Genomic DNA, 19,903 nt, shown 5'->3' on the forward strand with positions numbered 1-19,903 from the left:
CCCTAGCAACCACTCTTCTGCTTTCTGACTCTACGGATTTGCCTACTCTGGACATTTCATATAAAGAATCACACCATATGTGGCCTTTTGCATCTGATTTACTTTACCTGGATCTCTGGCTGTTGAGATGAGGACAGGTTGAAGGCAGGCAAGTACAGAAGCTGGAATGGCGGCAAAGGGATGAATACAAGAACTCAACTGGGAGTTCAGAGGGGCTTGAAACAGGATGGGATGTGAGATGGTAAGCAAAGGCAGGATCCTGGGCACATTCAGATGGGTTGGATGTGAAGTATGAGAGAAAGAAAAGTCAAGGACAATGCCCAGGGTTTTGGCCTGAACACCTGGAAAGGTGGAGATGATGCCTATGAAGAATCTAAGATTCCTGGAGGGGCAGGCTGGGAAGAAATACCAGGGGCTGGATTTTGAAGCTGTGGATTAAATCTTGGATGTCTATTACCTTTCCAAGTGAAGACGCTAAAAGGGGAGCTGAATATAAGTCTGGAATTCAAAATAAAAGTCTGGATCAAAGATATAAATTTGGGAGTTAAAGAATGGAAGGTATTTAATACCATGAAACCTGATAAGATCAGCAAAGGAGCAAGTAGAGAAAGAGAAGAGATCTAAGGAAAGAGTCCTTGGACACATCAAGATTTATAGGTTAGAGAGATGAGGAGGAACCAACAAAAAAGACTGAGAAGGAAATACCAGTAAGATGGGAGAACTAGGAGAGGGTGGAGTCTTAAAACCAAGTGAAAAAGCTTATCATGGAGAAGGGCATTGTCAACTATGCCCAATACTGCCAATAGGTCAAGCATGATAAGGATTGAGGATGAGCCTCAGGTTTAGGAACATGGCAGCCATTCACAGACCACGTGTCCTTTACTTTCTTTCTTTCTCCCCTCACTCCAGCCACGCCTACCTGTGCATCTGCCACTCCTTTTTGCAGGTGTGTTTTCCCCAGGTACAGCTTTGAAAAGAACAATTTGAGTGGAGTAGGAAGGTCAAAAGTCTGACTGAGGTGAATTTAAGAGACAGTGATAAGAAAGGAATCAAAGCCAGGGCAATTGTCTTTGATAAGTTTAGCTGTTAAGGGGATGGAGAGAAATAGCTGTAATGGGAGATGGGGTAAAGACAGGGCTTTCTGAAGATAAGAGAAATAAAAACATATTCATATCCTAGTGGGACATATCTAGTAAAGAGGGAAATAGATGAGGAGGGAGGGAGTAGAGATTTGCTAGGATTGGTTAGAGGGAATAAGATCAAATACATTAGTTTGTCAAATAATCAGCAATTAAAATAGAAAACATCCACTGGTCCATGGAAAAACAAACAAGCAAAAGCTATTTTTCTCCCAGGGGACACAAGAACCACCATCATTTAAAATTACCTGGATCCACTTTTTAAGGGTGAAGGTATAAATTATATGCAAAGTGTCAACATTGGGGAGTCAACAAGACCCAAACTCAAGGACCATTACCAGTTGCAACAGTCTAGATACTTCTTTGGACCTCAGTTTTCAGTCTACAATGTAGTGATTAAAACAACCTGTCCTCTTTACCTTATAGAATGATGTGATGATCAAATGAAATACATAAACACTGTCTGTAAACACTTAAGTGTGATGTCCGTGTAAGGCATTTTTAAGTGCTACTATATCAAAAAGAGTTAGATATGCCTGTTCTTACTCCAACACTCTCTACATAGAAATAATTTAGCTCCAAGAAGGGGAAAAAAGGCAAGCTGAAGAGTTTTTAGAAGAATAATTAACTAAGGCATAGAAAAAGAAAAGCTTTATAGTTATATATTGTATTTAAAATACACTCAATAAGTTGTACATGAACTCTGCCTTAATTTCCTCCTTTTAAAAATGCAACAACAACAATAAAACCTTCTTAACTTTAGCGAGCCTGGGGCAAAAAAAGAAGTACATTAAACTTGACTGTAGGTTTGAAGCAAGGACCGTGCTTAAAAGAAGATGTGACCTAATGCCTTTCCATGAAGCTCTCTTATTTTCTGTGTTCCTAGCCACCTGCCAGGATGAACTCCAATAAAAGAACAATCTGATCCTTGGCTTCTTGCCCAATAGGAGACATTAGTAGGTGTTTCAAAGAAGTTTTTGATTATTATTTTCACTTGCTGATTAATTTTCTATTCTGGATGCTTAGCATATGGACCATAGCTCTCTTCAAGGAAAATATATTTTGCAGGGTCTCCTGATCTAGCCATTAATTAACTGTTCTATTTCTTCTGGTAAACTAAGACACAAAAGTGTGTACTTATGTTTTCTAATGAAGGAGAGTGTTCATCTTCATCAAGGAATTGGTAGATGAACATAATGAATTCTTAGACGGAATTTAAAGTAGACACCAAAGTTGAATCAATCCTTTTTCTCAGCTTCCCTCTCACATTTGATTAGAAAACTTAGGTGAGAACTTAGCTGGCCTTAAACCTCACAAGATTGTAAAGGAAAATGTGAAAGACAAGATATATAAGGGAATACAACTCACACCACATAAATGCACGTTAAGTCACTTTCCTTTAAAATATGTCTGTGTCCCCTCATGTATGGAGCCACTTGGCAAAGGAGTTGGAGCTTCATCGTGAAAATCAATGTGTACACTTGATGTATATATAATCAATAGGAAAAAACCTATTTTTTTCTATTATTTTTTTTTCTAATTATAAAGGTATCTTTGTATCTGGGAGCGGTGGCTCATGCCTGTAATCTCAGCACTCTGGGAGGCCAAGGCAGGCGCATCACTTGAGGTCAAGAGTTCGAAACCAGCCTGGTCAACATGGCAAAACCCTGTCTCTACTAAAAATAAAAAATTAGCCGGGCATGGTGGCACGCTCCTGTAGTCCCAAGCTACTTGGGAGGCTGAGGCACGAGAATTGCTTAGACTCAGGAGGCGGAGGTTGCACTGGGCTGAGATTACACCACTGCACTCCAGCCTGGGTGACAGTGTGAGACCCTGTCTCAAAAAAACAAAAACAAACATAAACCATATCATTTAAGGGGAGCATGTCATTTCAAAAATCAGTTTTGATTTGAATATTTTTTAATAAGGCATTATTATAATATATATTCCCCTAAGTAATACGTTATTAGAGTTAATATAATATATTAATATAATTATTAATACGCTAACTAATCTTGATTAGTTAGGGTTATTATGATTATACAGTAATACATCATAAAATCTCTATAAAGTCAGAATTTGCTGAAGAGCATGGAGCTATTCATCCTCACCCTAGGTGGAACCAGGCTACACATTTTCTCAGACGGCTATGTCTGCCTCTTAGAGCTTTTCTGCCTCCTTTGCTTTGTCAGGAGGTCTATGGGTGGTTGCTTGCTCCTATCAGCAGGCCTGTGTTGAGCAGGCTCCCCTATCTCCATGCAGCTATTTTATGATTCTAAAGGAGGTAGAAAGACCCACAGTTTCAAAGTGAAATCGTTCTGCCACAACCCAGCTGCATGGTTCCAGACACACCACTGAACCTCTTTAGGAATTCATTTCCTTATCTATACAGTGAAAGAACTGGCCTGAATGATCTTTAAGTTCCCATCCAAACCTGAGATTTTATAAAGAATATTGCTGAGGGCTGAAAAAATGAATTCTAAGTTTATTAGAACTGTGTCCAAAAAGAGAATATAGAAACTCTGAGTAAGGGTCTCAGAGGTTCCTATGCTTTAGTGCACAGAATTTATAGCATCTTATTTTTGTTACATCATGGACTTTTGGGTCTTCTGAGTTCTTTGTTACATTTCCAATAAATGAGGCTCCTCATTGGATAAATCATGTCCAGACACATGAGACAGGATTACATTAAGAGCTTTTGAAAAAAAGAAAATTAAATATGATTTTTTTTTTTTGAGCCGGAGTTTCGCTTTTGTTGTGCAACGGCGTGATCTCGGCTCACTGCAACCTCTGCCTCCCAGGTTCCAGCGATTCTCCTGCCTCAGCTTCCCGAGTAGCTGAGATTACGGGCGTACACCATCCATGCCTGGCTAATTTTGTATTTTTAGTAGAGGCAGGGTTTCACCAAATAGGCCATGCCAGTCTCTAACTCCTGACCTCAGGTGATCCACCCACCTTGGCCTCCCAAAGTGCTGGGATTATAGGCATGAGCCATGGCGCCCGTCCAGATATGATTCTTAAATATACTTCTACATAAAAGAATTCAAGAAGAATTCTTCAAATATTCAGAGTGAATTATTTCTTAATGAACACTTTTGCTTCCAAACACATTTCCATTTTATATACCAACAAAATGACAGTGCATATTAAAAAACAATTTACCTATAACTACATCATGACCATCCACCAAGCCAGCAGAGAAGAGCTCCTGAGATACACCATCTGCTGTATCTGTCCAAATGTGAAATGAATATGTATTAGTAACCACAACATAAAAATCAACAACCCAGTACAATGTAAAATACATATTTTTCATTTACTAAAATCACCCATGAGTTTTAATTCAACAATTCAGACTCTATAAGGAGAAAATCAGAAGCAACATGAAATACATTTTGCCATGTGCCATTTGCATCTTGCTATTTATTCAACAGAAGTTATGCAAAATTATTTTTTCTATTTTTGGTGAACTAAAAAACTTGTGCCCTCTGGCTACTATCTAAATTAATCTTCAAATACACCTCCAGAAGTTATAACTGTTCCCTATGACACTGCTTTTCTTTCCTGCCAAGGTTAACCCTACCCACCATCATCAATCCTTTTCTATCATTAGTAGCTATGGAGTGAATTTACAGCAAAGGTTGAATGGGTAGCATCTGATATAACCTTGTATTTTGTACAAACAGCCTATGAGCTTGTTGGACTATTAAGATGAGCTATTTAAATGTATGCTATTAAGAAACTCCTTTAACATGACATTGATCATTTGATAGCAACAGATTCATTGTCTTAGAAAAATGTGGTTGAATAAAATACCGTACTTTCTCAATGATAAGTGACAGGAGTTCGCAGTCTCATAAGGATGGAACTAAAGAGGCTGCGGCAAGTGAATACAACTGGAATTACTTAATTGAAAGGTTACGAATGAACATGATAACACTGTAATCTTCTATCTGAAGGCTTTGTAAAGAGAAATTGATAAATTGCAATGCTCAGAAGAACTGTTACAAGCCCCCATGTTTTTACAAGGGAGCTGACTTGGTTCAAGAGAGCTGACTTGGTCCCCAGGGACTTGAGATAGTCTCACAAATACTTAGAATTGTAGCTTGATAAGAAGAAACTGGCTCAGAGGCTGTAACACTCTAGATGGGGGTTTGACAGAAATGTCTTCCAAAGTCAGGGGGCACCTGAAAGTACAGCTGCTAAATCAAATGAGCATCTAAACGAAATTGCGGTTTGTGACACCAAAAGCTGCCCTAAACATGAACTGCGTTTCCTTACTTCATCTGTGCTTCAGGTGTGGTGACTGTGTAAGTGGGCTGGTGTGTGTGTGTGTGTGGGTGTATGTGTGTGTGTTTGTATATGTGTTTGCATGTGTGTATATACATGTGAGTGTGCAGCTGCAGGTACATTTCTGTTTCACAATTATTGGGGTTTAAAGAGCTTGCCCAGTGTCTGACACATAGTAAATACTCAATAAATGGTAACTATGATGATGATGCAGCAGCCAAAGATCATTTGAAACACACCTTACACTTTATACTTCCAGAGAAACTGTGGTATTCTGCCATTTTACTGATTCCATTTCATAATGAAGTCATAATGAAATGGAATAAAATGAAGTAAATGGCAAAGAAATATATAGGAATCTTACTAAACTATAAAGTTCCATGTAAGATGAGCTTGTCTTAGGCTTTGCCCTTTTTGCCAGCAGTACAAAAAACACCTTGGCCCAGTGCAATGGCTCATATCTGTAATTCCAGCACTTTAGGAGGCCAAGGCAAGATGATTGCTTAAGCCCAGGAGTTACAGACCAGTCTGGGCAACATAGGGAGATGCCGTCTCTACAAAGCGTAAAAAATTAGCTGGGCGTGGTGGCATGTACCTGTGGTCCCAGCTACTTGGGAGGCTGGGTGGAAGGATCACTTGAGCCTGGGAGGTCAAGGCTGCAGTGAGCTCCAGTCAGGGTGACAGAGTGAAACCCTGTCTATTTTTTAAAAAAGAAAAGAAAAAAATAATAAAAAAAAACACCTTATAAAGTCTCTTCACGATAAAATGATCCCATAATAATGGAAGTTAGGGTAGCATAATAAGAGGCTCTACTCTGAACATGATTTAGCTTTCTGAAGCTGCTAGAACACTCAGCCTCATAACTGGCATCTTCCTGGATGTTACCCAAATCTTTAGGGAAATAAGTGAATTGAATTAAAGAGCCTAACACCTAGTAGGCACTGAGAAGATAGCAGGTAGTCATTCATTATATTTCTACTGATTGGTCATCTGCTAAAGCATCTGGATGTGTTACCCATCATTTCTAAAGTATCAGTAAGATCTTACACTTAAGTAAGGAGCTATAATCACAGAATGTAGCCAAAAATGAAATAATCAAAGCTGCATTGAGGGATAGCACTAAAACAGTACCAAAATGATTGACATTCCCAAATGATTAAAGTATACAGCATGTCCTACTGTTTTCAGGACTCCTGGGCACCAGATGAGTCATACCAAAATGGCAAACAGGTACCGCTGGCTGATCCAAATGGGAAATATTCCATATCTGCGTGTGTGCCATTAGGCAATTATTTTGTATGCATGTAAGTAAGATACTAGTAATAGTTTAGAACAGAAGTGTGAAATAACTTATTTCATGTTTCATTAGTAATCTATTTTTCTTTAAGCTGTTTAACATCCCTGGTGCCTAAACAGGATAAATATTCATGTATTAATTTCTGGTTTCCAGAGCCCATGGGGCACACTAAACACAAAGGGCTTGTCCTCAAGTGAGGAAAGAGAATATTTTACGTTATACATTTTGTGCCATATATATTTATTCACGTGTATATACAGCACAAGCATAATGCATGTGAACTGCACACAGATTTACTGTAAGCAAAGTCTAGAATACAGACAGCACCAATAGTCACAGAGGTGCAGCGATATATGCACATTGCTTTCTTTAATAATGGGCCTGTGCTCTGCCGCCCAGTGAAGGCCGGCTGTCATTAGGCAGACAATGCCATGGGTTCTGTCTGTGCAACAGAAGCAGGGACTGTTAATCTAAATGTGGCAAAAGCAGCTGCAAAAGCCAGTGCCAATGGCCTAGTAATGCTGACAGGGCCATGTTACCCACAAAAGTTCTGAGCTCATATTCACTTCTTTGTTACTTCTTAAAATTAAAATTGATTTTCATTGCCATAGTCAATTTTAAACAATCAGATGAAAAGAAACAATCTTAAAATAAGAATCTGTTCTTTCTACTTGCTGTACTTGAAACATTTATTATATAATTACTAGATTTTATCACAGCATGGCCTGGTCAATATTTTTATATTATAACAACATAGATAGCTTTTTGACAATACTAGCTGGTGCTGTACAATTTCATAAACCAACTCTAAATTGTCAAAGATGGATACCTCCAGAAAGAAAGATAAATTAGCAAATCCATCAGGGCCTTATGTCCATTTATTGAGACAAAGTCTCACTCTGTCACCCGGGTTGGATTGCAGTGGCACAATCTTGACTCAATGCACCCTCTGCCTCCCAGGTTCAAGTAATTCTCTTGCCTCAGCCTCCCAAGTAGCTGGGACTACAGCTGTGCACCACCACACCCGGCTAGTTTTTGTATTTTTAATAGATATGGGGTTTCACCATGTTGGCCAGGCTGATCTCACACTCCTAGCCTCAAGTGATCCACCCACCTCAGCCTCTCAAAAGTGCTGGGATTACAGGTGTGAGCCACTGTGCCTGGCCTGTACATTTATTTTTAAAAGATACTTCTATTTTAGTTTAATTCAAATATACCAGGGATCCTGAAATCTTTGCATTTACAGAAGACTAGCAATCAGGGACCAGTGAGCCTATGGCCAAGTAATGCCCAGGAATATTTTGTTTGGCTGGTGGCCTTTGTTAAAAAAACAAAACAAAACAAAAAAACACTACTGAACATGAGTGAAATTAGATAGGAAATCCTCCAGTTTCCTGAAGTGCTCACCATTCACTTTGGCTTCTGTGGACATCTGAGTTTGTCTTCCTGCAGGTAATAACCGCAGAGGGGGTCAAAGGGTTTACTGATGGACCAGCTATCAAGCTAGAAAGTTCTTGTACTTCAGAGTTTTCAAAATTTTAGTAAACACTCCCCAATAGAGGCTTCACATAATCTGAGCTGAGATCACAGAAGCAAAGTATGTTACCTTTTTGTATGATCCCACTGCTGCTCAACCCTCATTAGGACTGTGGTATGCTTCTCATTACATGCATCATCATTTCCTTTAGGGCCTGCATTACCATAGCAATACTTATTTTCATGGTTGAGCTAATATATCTAACTTATATTGGTATGTATACTGTGTTGCATGTGTCACTGAGATTCACGTAGTCAGCTGTGGTTTGGTTTGGAATCCTTAGAAGTATCAAAAGTCCTTCCTTCTATCTATCTCTCCTTCCTTCCTTCCTTCACTATTAAACAAAGCAGTTTTAAATAGCAGATTATAACCACATGCTTGTAATCAATTTCTGCAATGCTCTTTGAGGCAATAAAATAATAACTTCAATTAAAACTTACCTCTTCCTGGAGTAAACTCAAATCGTATGTCATTAAGTTCCTTTCTGGAGTTTCTGAAATACATAACATATAATACATTAAAGTCTAGGGAAGCAGAGTTTAGTCGAACTACATGTATTCAGATTTTCACAAGATGCTACTAACATGTGGATAACATTTTACAGTTTGAGGTTACCTCCAAGTATTTTGTTAACTGGAAAAGATAGTTATGACAGTAATAATGAAGAGATTTGTTTAATTTGATTGAATTTACCTTATATAAACATGCTTATATCACAAAATTCCAAAAACAAAATGTTCATTTTATAAAATCTGCACTAAACAGGAAACCTTAAATATAATTTTTTTTTTTTTTTTTTTTTTTTTTGAGACAGAGTTTTGCTCTTGTTGCCCAGGCTGGAGTACAATGGTGCGATCTCACTACAACCTCCGTCTCCCAAGTTCAAGCTATTCTCCTGCCTCAGCCTCCCGAGTAGCTGGAATTACAGGCATGTGCCACCATGTCGGGCTAATTTTTTGTATTTTTAGTAGAGATGGGGTTTCTCCATGTTGGTCAGGCTGGTCCCAAACTCCCGACCTGGTGATCCCCCCAGCCTCGGCCTCCCAAAGTGCTGGGATTACAGGCATGAGCCACCACACCCGGCCAATATAATTTCATTAAAAATTTCAGAAGCCTTTAGTCTAAAATAAATGATATCCATTGCATTTTTCATATTTTTTCTTGAAAAATACTATTTTATTAAATCATTTTTAAAAGTGAAACAAACAGGGAAGACGGTCTCAGTGACAGAATTCAAGAAGCACTACACATTAAATCATGTAGCATAACACCAAGAAAAAGGTATGCATTTGGTAGTTTAAAATTTTATCTAAATTTAAAAGTTTTATATATTCAGTGGGTAATTTTGCAACATTTTGCCCCATGAATACATAAAACTTCAAGTAAATGTAAAGGCTTACATAAAACTGAAAAATGTACATGTATATGCAATTTAAAAATTAAATGGCACTGGGGAGATATGAAATACATAAATATCTGAGACACAAGTTTTCCATTCAAATTAATTTTAAGAAATGATAATAAGGGGCAATGAGCTATAATTAGAATAGTTTCAAATTCTTGTAAGAACACTAAAATATTATAAGTATCAACAGATGCTAGAATTAAGGTTAATAAAAACATCTTAAGAAATTGCAGTAGAAGCCGGGCACGGTGGCTCACGCCTGTAATCTCAGCACTTTGAGAGGCTGAGGCAGATGGATCACTGGAGGTTAGGAGTTCGAGACCAGCCTGGCCAACATGTGAAACCCCATCTCTACTAAAAGTCCAAGAATTACCCGGGAGTGGTGGCACATCCCTGTAATCCCAGCTACTCAGGAGGCTGAGGCAGGAGAACTGGAACCCGGGAGGTATTGCAGTTAGCCAAAATCACACCACTGCATTACAGCTTGGGTGGCAGAGCAAGAGTTCGTCTCATTTAAAAAAAAAAAAGAAAGAAAGAAAGAAAGAAAGAAATTGCAGTAGGAAATATGAACTAGTATTAGCTGAGCCTCTGAAAGTGTCTAAGACAGAGTCAGAGATGGCCTGACAGCCGGGAAACTGAGCATTCGTACTCTAAAGCTCTGTGTAAAACCTCCTGGTCTCTGTGAACTGTGCCCAAACCACAATGAAGCTGGTCTCTGGGCCCTTTTTGGTCCACAGCCTGACTTTGGTTCTTTATGTCCTCCCACATCCAACCACACTAAGAGCGAGGAGGCCCACAAGGATGCACAGGGCATGGCACTTGCTGAAAGAATGCCCTTTTCCTCAGTGTCTAGAAAGCCAGCCCAAGTCTCACACCTTTCCATAAACAAAACAGGGAGAGGTAAAGGGCCAATAACTCAAGACACGTCCAAGCCCACACCCAGATGCGAGAGCCTTGGACCTTGAACTTTGCATCTCCCTTGAGGTTTCCCCAACCTTGACTTTATCACTGCTCCCCTCAGCGCTCAAATGGGACCAGGGACTGCAGCAGTTCCTATAACTGTGCTTCTTTTAGGACCTGTGGAAATCTGAAAACTGTGAAAACTGTGGATCCTCACCCTAAAAGAAAGTAGATACAGCAGTCCCCCTTTATCCGTGGTTTCATGTTCCATGGTTTCGGTTACCCATGTCAGTACAATAAAATATTCTGAGAGAGAGAGACCACATTCACATACCCTTTATGCCACTATATTGTTGTAATTGTTCTATTTTATTATTAGTTCTTGTTGTTAATCTCTCACTGTGCCTAATTTATAAATTAAGCTTTATCATAAGTACGTATATATAGGGAAAAACATACTGCATAGATGGTTCAGTGCTATCTTTGGCTCCAGTTATCCACAGTGGTTTCGAAACGTACCCTTGCAAAGATATGGAGGGATTACTGCACATAACTCATGCACAAAATTGTAGATAACTACAGAGGATTTAGAAATCATGTTGGACCCCAGACTAAAGAACCCTGCCCTGGAGGTGGAGTGTACCATTCACAACAGTGCCTGCAGTGGGAGGATGGTTTGCATGCTGCATTGTTTAAATAGCTTAAACTTTCTTTTTATTTATTTATTTTTTTGAGATGGAGTCTTGCTCTGTCGCCTGTCTCCCAGGCTGGAATGCAGTGGCAAGATCTTGGCTCACTGCAACCTCTGCCTCCCGGGTTCTAGCAACTTTCCTGCCTCAGCCTCCCGAGCAGCTGGGACTACAGGAATGTGCCACGACGCCCAGCTAATTTTTTGTATTTTTAGTAGAGACAGGGTTTCACCATGTTGGCCAGGCTGGTCTTGAACTCCTGACCTCAAGTGATCCGCCTGCCTCAGCCTCCCAAAGTGTTAGGATTCCAGGCGTAAGCCACTGTGCCTGGCAAAGTTTCTTAATAAACTACCAATGTCACCACTGCACATTTACATAGTGCTTTCATATATATTAGCAGCTCTCAAACTTTTTGGTCATAGGACACTTTTATGTTCTTAAAAAGTATTGAGGACCCCTAAAGAGATTTTGTTTATGTGGACTCTATCTATCAAAGTTTACTATACTAGAAATTAAAATGGACAATTTAAAAAAATTTATTAATTTGAAAATGACAATCCCATTATATGTCAACATAAATTTTATATGAAAAATTACTTTCCTTTTCAAAATGAAAACAAGTCAGTGAAAAAGAGTCCATTGCTTCACATTTTTGTAAACCTCTGTAATATCAGGCTTAGGATAGCTCGAATCTTACAATTGTTTCTGCAATCTGTTGCCATGTCAAATGTTACAGAGACAGGAATTGAAAAATTCCACTGAATATGTGTGAAAGAGTGAAAAAGGCAAGTAATTTCTTGATACTATTATAAAAATAGTTTTGACCTCATGGGCTCCCTGAAAGGGTCTCAAGGACTCCCAGGGGCACTGGACTACATTTTAAGTAACACTAATATATAAATGTATACACATACACACATATGTATGTACACATAATATACATATATGTGTATATATTATATATAAATGAGATTATAAATAAATATATTTATATATTATAAATATAAATAATCATTTATTATATATCATATATACTCTCACTTAATTCCAATAATTAACCTTTGAGATATGCAAAGAGGTATTATTTGTTTTCCATATTTTCCATGATTGTGTTCAACGGCTTCTCTAAGTTTACAAATTTAATGAATGGCAGAGTGAAGGCCAACAATTCCATACTGAAGGTACCAAATACAAACAGAAATGCTCAATTCCTTTAACTTTTAAGAGAAAGCAATATTATTCCCCAAGATTTTGCATGTTCTCATAAAACAACCACCAAGCATTCATTTCCTTAATAGTCTTGGTTTTGTGTGCTGTATATGAGCAATGATTCACTTCAAACTAAAGTAGTCCAATAAGAAAACAACCATGAGGAAAGCAAGTATTTATAATGTATTTAATAATAAAATGACAGGAAAAAAATGAGGAATTTGGTTGGACATTAATTTGTGTCATTGTTCATTTCCTCTCTTCCTTTCCATCAGTCTTATTTAAATAAATTTATTCTAGTAAGGTCATGAGAAGAGAGGTGTAAGAACTGTACCCAGAATATCATTACGCATATCCCGATGCTTCAAATATTAATAACACAAAAAGTAATATCCAACACCCATAATCTCTGTCTGTATCACCTGTGGTTCAAGTTACGGAGGCTGCATAGTCAAGTCCTTCTTTTATGACTCTGAACCTAAAATACTCGCCTTTGAAAAGATCACAGTGATTGACTGTGAGTAGTAGACTTGTCCCATCAAGATGAAATATAGTTGGAAAAATGCCTAATTGGAGCTAACTACTGAAGGTCATCCTTTTACAAAGAATTAATCTTTTCAGACTCATACTTAACACCTTTAATTGAAAGTACATTTACTTTAATTGATATGGCACAGGACACTCTTGATTTCAGGGAAACTGAAAATAGGTATGATTTAAGGCCAGAAACTAAGTCTGAGCAACTTTATAGAGGAAATGATAAAAACTTGAGAGTAACAGTTTCAACACTCGGCTGCCTTAGATAATTTTTATTAAACTTTTAATCCTAAAATAAAAACTCTTAAATTTGGTAAGGTATAGCCTCTTATAGCTCATTGCACTGAAAATGCAAATACATACAGAACTCAGAAAGGACATTTATTTTTTTTTAAGTAGGTGATACAATCATATGGCTTAAAAATTAAAAGGTACAATAGGGCATTAAATATTCTGTGAAAATTGGCCCTCTCACTCCTGTCACCCAACTACCTGGTTGCCCTTCCAGGGGCAATCAGTGTTTTATGAATTTGGTGCATACGTTTTATGCATGTACTAGCAAATATACATATATATTGAATACAAATGATAGCATAGTATAATCCACTGTTCTGTATCTTGCCTCTCTTTTAACATAATACCATCTTGGAATTTCTCCATGTTAGTTTGTAGAGAGTTTTCTCATTCTTTACTTTATAACTACATAGTTTTCTCTGGGATGCTATAGCCTTTTTTCACCAGTTCCCATTCTATGAACAGATTGTTTCCAATCTTTCACTATTGTTAACAGTGCTTCAATAAGTAACCTTATTCTTAGGTCATTTTGCATAAATATGAGTATAAAAATAAATGTCTAGAGGTGAATTGCTTGGTCAAAGGATATATGCATTTGTAATTTGACACATATTATGAAATTCCCCTTCATTTAAGTTGCACCCATTTATGCTCTTACCCACCACTTGTAAGCACTATTGCAGGAACTTTGAATAAATCAGAATGTATTAATAAACAGGGAGATGTGGGGACTGTGCCAGCTGGAAAGCTTCTTCCCCATCTAAAGGGGACAACCACTATTTAGTGCCTGCAGGTTATGGCCAGACAGGATTGGATTCAATGTTGCTCAATATTCGGATTTGTCAGAGAAAAAAGAAATTTGAAATTTTATGTGACGTTCCATTGTTTTAATTGTTGATACTAATTTTAAAATGTTCACACTAATGTGTGGGCCAGATTCAGTCTATTACCATTCATTAGTGAGGGAAAATATAAAATATAACTTCTGCTGATAGTAATAAACAAACCGATTTATGGGGGTGAAGTTTTCTGAAATGGTAAACTTCAGAGTTCTTTTTAAGGATCTACTAAAAAGAGTCAAATAAATGATACACAGACCCACAGACTGAAGGCATGGGAGAAATTAATCATGGGAAAGAAAAATAAAGCCACAGAAACCTAACGAAAAGAAAATACAATTCATAAACTTATAAAACTGAAATTCATTTTTTTCATTTTTTGGATTTTTTTAGAGACAAGGGCTCACTTGGTTGCCCAGGTAGTACAGTGGCACACTTGTTGCTCACTGCAGCCTTGAACTCTCGGGCTCAAGCAATCCTCCTTCCTCAGCCTCCTGAACAGCTTGAACTATGGGCATGTGCCACCATACCTGACTAATTTTTTAATTTGTTGTAGAGACAAGGGTCTTGCTATGTTGCTGAGGCTGGTGTTGAACTCTGGACTCAAGTGATTCCCCCTACCTCAGGATCCCAAAGTGCTGGGACTACAGGTGTGAGCCACCATGCCCAGCCTGACTTTAAAAAAATGTTTAGTAATTGATGTTCAGTGCTGACAAACTTTTTTTTTTTTTTTTTTTTTTGCTATGTCTATTTAACGTTAGAAGTTCAGAGATACAGATTGGCATGCATAAAGTTTTTCTTCTTGTTCTTTCAGTTCATCTTCAAGTGACACAATGAACAATCAAACGAGGCAGCTGGCTAAGAGGCTGGTAATGCAGAACACGAACGGACACCCATCCCTTCCCAGTGGTGGAGGTGCAGAAGGCCGGTGCGATTGAAGTATATATTTTACAGGATGTAGCTTTTATCTGCACCTCTTAATGTACCATGTCAGGACAATCTGACAGAGTTATTGCTCCTGGAGGGCTCCAAAGCCAAAATGCCAGCTCAGAATTATCTGCATCCTTCAGCTTCACATTATTGTCTCTTAGCCCATGCCAGCAGCAGTATGAGGGCACTCACACTCTAAGACCCAGATGTGATTAAAGCGGTAGAAATCCAAAGGCCACTCATTGTCAAAGAGCATCAGAAACAGTAAGTGTCACTGGCATTGTATACCCTCCACTGCAGGGATGCTCTCAAATGAAGATGAAAGGCAACTATTTCCCCGAGCTTTGAGGTTGGCAACACCACCAAGGGTCTCTGTAAGAGTGCCAGGGATAGTGTTTCCCAGGGACCCAGGAGCAGCTGCTCCCTCCTACGCAGCAGAGGATTTCTCATCAACAGCCCTCTTCTTCCTTACTTTTACCTGAAATTCCAGGTGAAGGTGCAGCTGTTAGTGTCCAGGGAATTTCAAAGGGATACCCACACACTCAATTCCTGGACTATCTCCCCACTATCAGGAGTAGGATGGGGACCTTTTAAACAGGCTGAGCCAGGAATTGGTCAGAACATCATTTTCAGTTCAGCTTGCCTCTTGTCCTACTCTGGACACCAAACCAGAGCCCATCCCCACAGTCTTAGGAGAAGAAATGGATGGACTGTGGCTCCCAGTGAGCTGGGCAGATACTTCTGCTTCACACGAGGAGGCCGCCTGGGGCAGGATGAGGAGATAATGTGACCCGTGCAGATGGGGATCTGAGTTCAAAACCACAAACTACTTATTTGGCCTTCTGTAACCTGTTTCCTCAACTGTGAGAGAGGGAAATAATAATTCATAGCCGCTATGGTTTGAATGTCTCCCCCCAAAAGGATGTGCTGGAAACTTCATCCCTGATGTGACTGTGTTGGGAGGTAGGGCCTAATGAGAGGTGTTTAGGTCATGAGGGCGCCACCCTCACAAATGGATTAATGCCAATTCTAAAAGTGCTTGAGGCTATGAGTTTAATCTTTTGCTCTCTCTCACCCTCTCTTTGCCCTTCTGCCATGGGATGACAGAGCAAGAAGACCTTAAGATGGTGCAGCCCTCAACTTTACACTTCCCAGCCTCCAGAACCAAGAGCCAATACATTGCTGGTCATTACAAATTAGCCAGTCTATGGTATTTTGTTGTATCAGCACGAATGGACTAAGACAACAGCATCTCCTACCTGCTGGGACATGCTTGATGTTTTACATATGTTATCTCCTTCCAAACTCAAAGCAACTCTTAAAGCAGGAACTGCTCTTATCCTCTATTATTTTAGAGACAAGGAAACTGAGGCTTAGAAAGGATAAAGAATAGATCCAAAATCACAGTCTGAACAACAGAGCTGAACCAAAGCTGAAACTTTAAAAAATTCTACCCATTATCTTCACCAGTGCACATCCCTTACCTGCCTACTGGGTACACAGATAGTATTTGTTGAATAGATGAATGAATGCGGAGTTTACAAGTCTGGCTTTTATAAAGTGCCTCTCCCTGGCTTCTGTAACACCATCTCCTTCTGGTCTCCTCCAGTCCCCCAGCTGCCCTTTCTCTGTGTGCCCCAAACACTCCTCTACCTCTGTATGGCTGTCTCTTCAATGTTAATGTTCCATCCCTCACCATTTCCCCTTCTCATTCTCTCCCTTGATGATTAATTCCAAATCCATAACTCAATCTCAGGTACTGCCCCAGAGCTGAAAATTCATTATCAACTACCTGTATGGTATCTCTCAATGCAATGTCCAAAAAGACACCAAAAGGCACAGCATCTCCAAAATGGAATGTATCACTGTTCCTCTCAGATACATTTCCCTTCCTTAGCTCCTTATGGCAGTAAATGATGGTGATGGCCCACTATCAAGACCTGTAGGTTATACCTCTGTAAGAGTTCTCATATCATCCGTTTCTCTCAAACTTCACTGCTACTGACCAAGGTGAGGCCACCATCATCTACCACAGATGAGAAGAAATAACTGAATAAGTAAAGAGTATTTCACATGCACTCACATATACGCACGTATACATGGCTTTTGCTAAGGCTGAAGACATACAACAGAAGGAAAAAGGGCTGTAAAAGGTTGAGGGAGCTGCTATTCAGGGAATAGTCCTTGGCAGATGAATGTGCAGCCCTCAGGGAAAATTGTTGTACTTAATGAGACTGAAAAGATTAGGCAATATGAGGATACACAGAAGGAACCGACAGACGAAGGCCAGAAATAAAAGAGCCACGAAGTGAAAGGTGCAGCTTCCTGTGGCCAGGCTGACGGCTGCTCTGAAGCAGTGTCCCTGCTCATCCCGGGGCCTTCCTACGTCAGAACTGGAGACTCCATCGGGAATTGAAGACTGGTCAGCTGAGCCCAATTTGGAGTTGATCCACTTACCAGCAACGACATTCAGTAAGCCACTTCACCTCTCCAACATTGTTTCCTCTGCAGTAAAAAGGGGAAACAATGCTTCCCTCGCAGATTTAACAAGCTGTGTGAAAACACTGTATGAACTCTGTGCTACTGCTATAAGCCATTATTAGGCCTTATATTTTGAGGCACATAGAAATAGGGAAAAAAAGTCATAGTTCCAGTCCTTAACAAGTTTACGATCTTTGCAGAAAATGATGGTCAGTCTATGTAAACTACAGGGAAAAACAACGTAAGTAAGTGCTTAAAAAATACTAGTAGCGAAGGAAATCTTGAACTAATTCAGAGAAAGGTGTATTCCCCTCTCTTGGCTCTCACTCTGATGCATCCTTCACACTCCTGTCAAATTAATCTTCCTCTGAGGTAAAGGTCCAATCACAGAATCACACAATTTTACAACGGAAAGAGGCCTTAGAGGTCACCTAATCCATTTCTCTGATTCTTCAGGTGAAGAAACTGAAGCCGAGGAGATTCAGTGGCTTGCCTAAGATAACACAGTTGGTTAATTCATGCCATTCTCCATAAATCATTATTGATCACCTACTAGGTGTCAGGTTTGTGCCAGGAGCCATTAACGGCAGAAATGACAACAGAACCTGGGACTCAGGACCTCTAGACCACTGCTCTTTATTCTAGACTGATGGCTCTCAAACTGCAGGCAGGGTGAGGGGAGGTGCAATCTCTAAAAGGAAGACTTTTCCCCCAGTTATACCCCTGCACTCAGGGGTATAACTGCACTCAAGAATTGCTGCATGCAGTGAGAGGCACTATAGATGGGAAAGTGTTTTCCATGATTGATATGATGGCAGAAATTAAAATTTATATAATCAGCTCTGTAGTCAATATGACAGAATGTTACCATTTAACACATTCTAGGTCAGGCCCACTGGCTCACGCCTGTAATCTCAGCACTTTGAGAAGCTGAGGAGGGAAGATCACTTGAACCCAGGAGTTTGAGACCAGCCTGGGACACACGGTGAGATCTGGTCTCTACACACACACACAAAATTCTAGATGGTAGATACATGTGCATTTATTACTCTTTGCACATTCCTGTATGTCGAAACGTTTTTTATAATTTTTGAAACTATTATATACTAGAGGAAAAAAGAATCACTAAGTTTGTTGAGGTTGGAGGGTGGGTAAGGTAGGGGAAAGGAAACAGTTTGTGCCCTCTATCTGTGGCTCTAAAGGTTGAGAACCACTGCTGAACCTATCAGCCCTGTGGCCCACAGCCTTGCCCGAAATCAAAGCTCTCCTGGATGTGTGTATCTCCAGCTACCACGGGCCATACGCTCCAAAGCTGTGAGAATAATTGAACCACATACTTTCCCCTCCCCTCCAAACCCTTGCCCTTACATTTAACTTACTGCAAAAGTGTCTTTTGGATCAGTGAGTCTTCTAAAAAGTGAAAATTCCTTTCAGCATGCACCTCCACACATGCAGAAATATGCCCTTGGCCTAGAAAATGTAGTTAGTAGCATCTGGAATTCTAGTCTACATCAAGCCATGCAGCATCACACAGCCCCAAATCAATGTCAAATATATCAGAAGTCACACTGTTCCCTTTAACAACAACAAAAGCAGTGACTAAGTGATATACATACATGCATGTACACATACACACATATGTACACACACGTACATGCACACGTGTGTGCATGAGCACACACACATACACAAACACGCACAAGGTTTTCTTCAAATAAGATATCTCTATATATTTTAAAGAATTTGGCCTCACACACTGGTTGACTGCAGGTTCTTCTGCAACTGGAACCTCAGGCTTGAGACTCTGACAGTTCCCGCTGGCTACCTGACAGCCTGAAGGACCCTTTTAGGTTTGCAGCCTGCAGGGAGCAAACAGTCTGGCTGCATAGGATTTCACACAGCTGACACTGACACTAGCAGTGCACATGTCAGCCTTTCATAGAGAGATCTCTAATAATCAGTCCAGGGCTGACACATGAATAAATCGCATGCAGAAATATAAATAACAGACTTCTTCCCTAGCTACGAAAAAGAGTTTTCATCTAGAAGTAATCCAAACTAAGTTAAGATGATTTTCTCTGACAGAATCCTCTGGAAAATCTCCATGCCTGCCAGGTGAAGGGCATGGCTGTTTCCTCTCCCTAACCTTACCCACTCTGCAACCTAAACAACCATGGTGGACTCTTTTTTTTTTCTCTATTATATAATAGTTTCAAAAATTATGAAAAACATTTCAACATACAGGAATGTGCAAAGAGTAACACAATGAATACACATGTGCCTACCAACCAGAATTTTAAAAATGATAATATTTTGTCATATTTACTTCAGAGCTGAACACATAAAATTTTAAGAA

General features: G+C 39.5%; 1 protein-coding gene across 1 annotated transcript in view; it reads right to left on the minus strand.

Moving 5' to 3' along the window:
• Nucleotides 1-19,903, minus strand: part of STK39 (serine/threonine kinase 39) — a 300,737-nt gene that overhangs the window by 53,929 nt on the left and 226,905 nt on the right. The window contains exons 15-16 of the mRNA XM_054477384.2: nt 8,704-8,756; nt 4,302-4,370 (exon numbers count right to left, since the gene is read on the minus strand). Coding sequence (XP_054333359.1) covers nt 4,302-4,370; nt 8,704-8,756 — 122 coding nt within the window. The remainder of the gene's footprint in view (nt 1-4,301; nt 4,371-8,703; nt 8,757-19,903) is intronic.

This window comes from Pongo pygmaeus, chromosome 11 (genome assembly GCF_028885625.2).
Source record: "Pongo pygmaeus isolate AG05252 chromosome 11, NHGRI_mPonPyg2-v2.0_pri, whole genome shotgun sequence".
Taxonomy (NCBI): domain Eukaryota; kingdom Metazoa; phylum Chordata; class Mammalia; order Primates; family Hominidae; genus Pongo; species Pongo pygmaeus.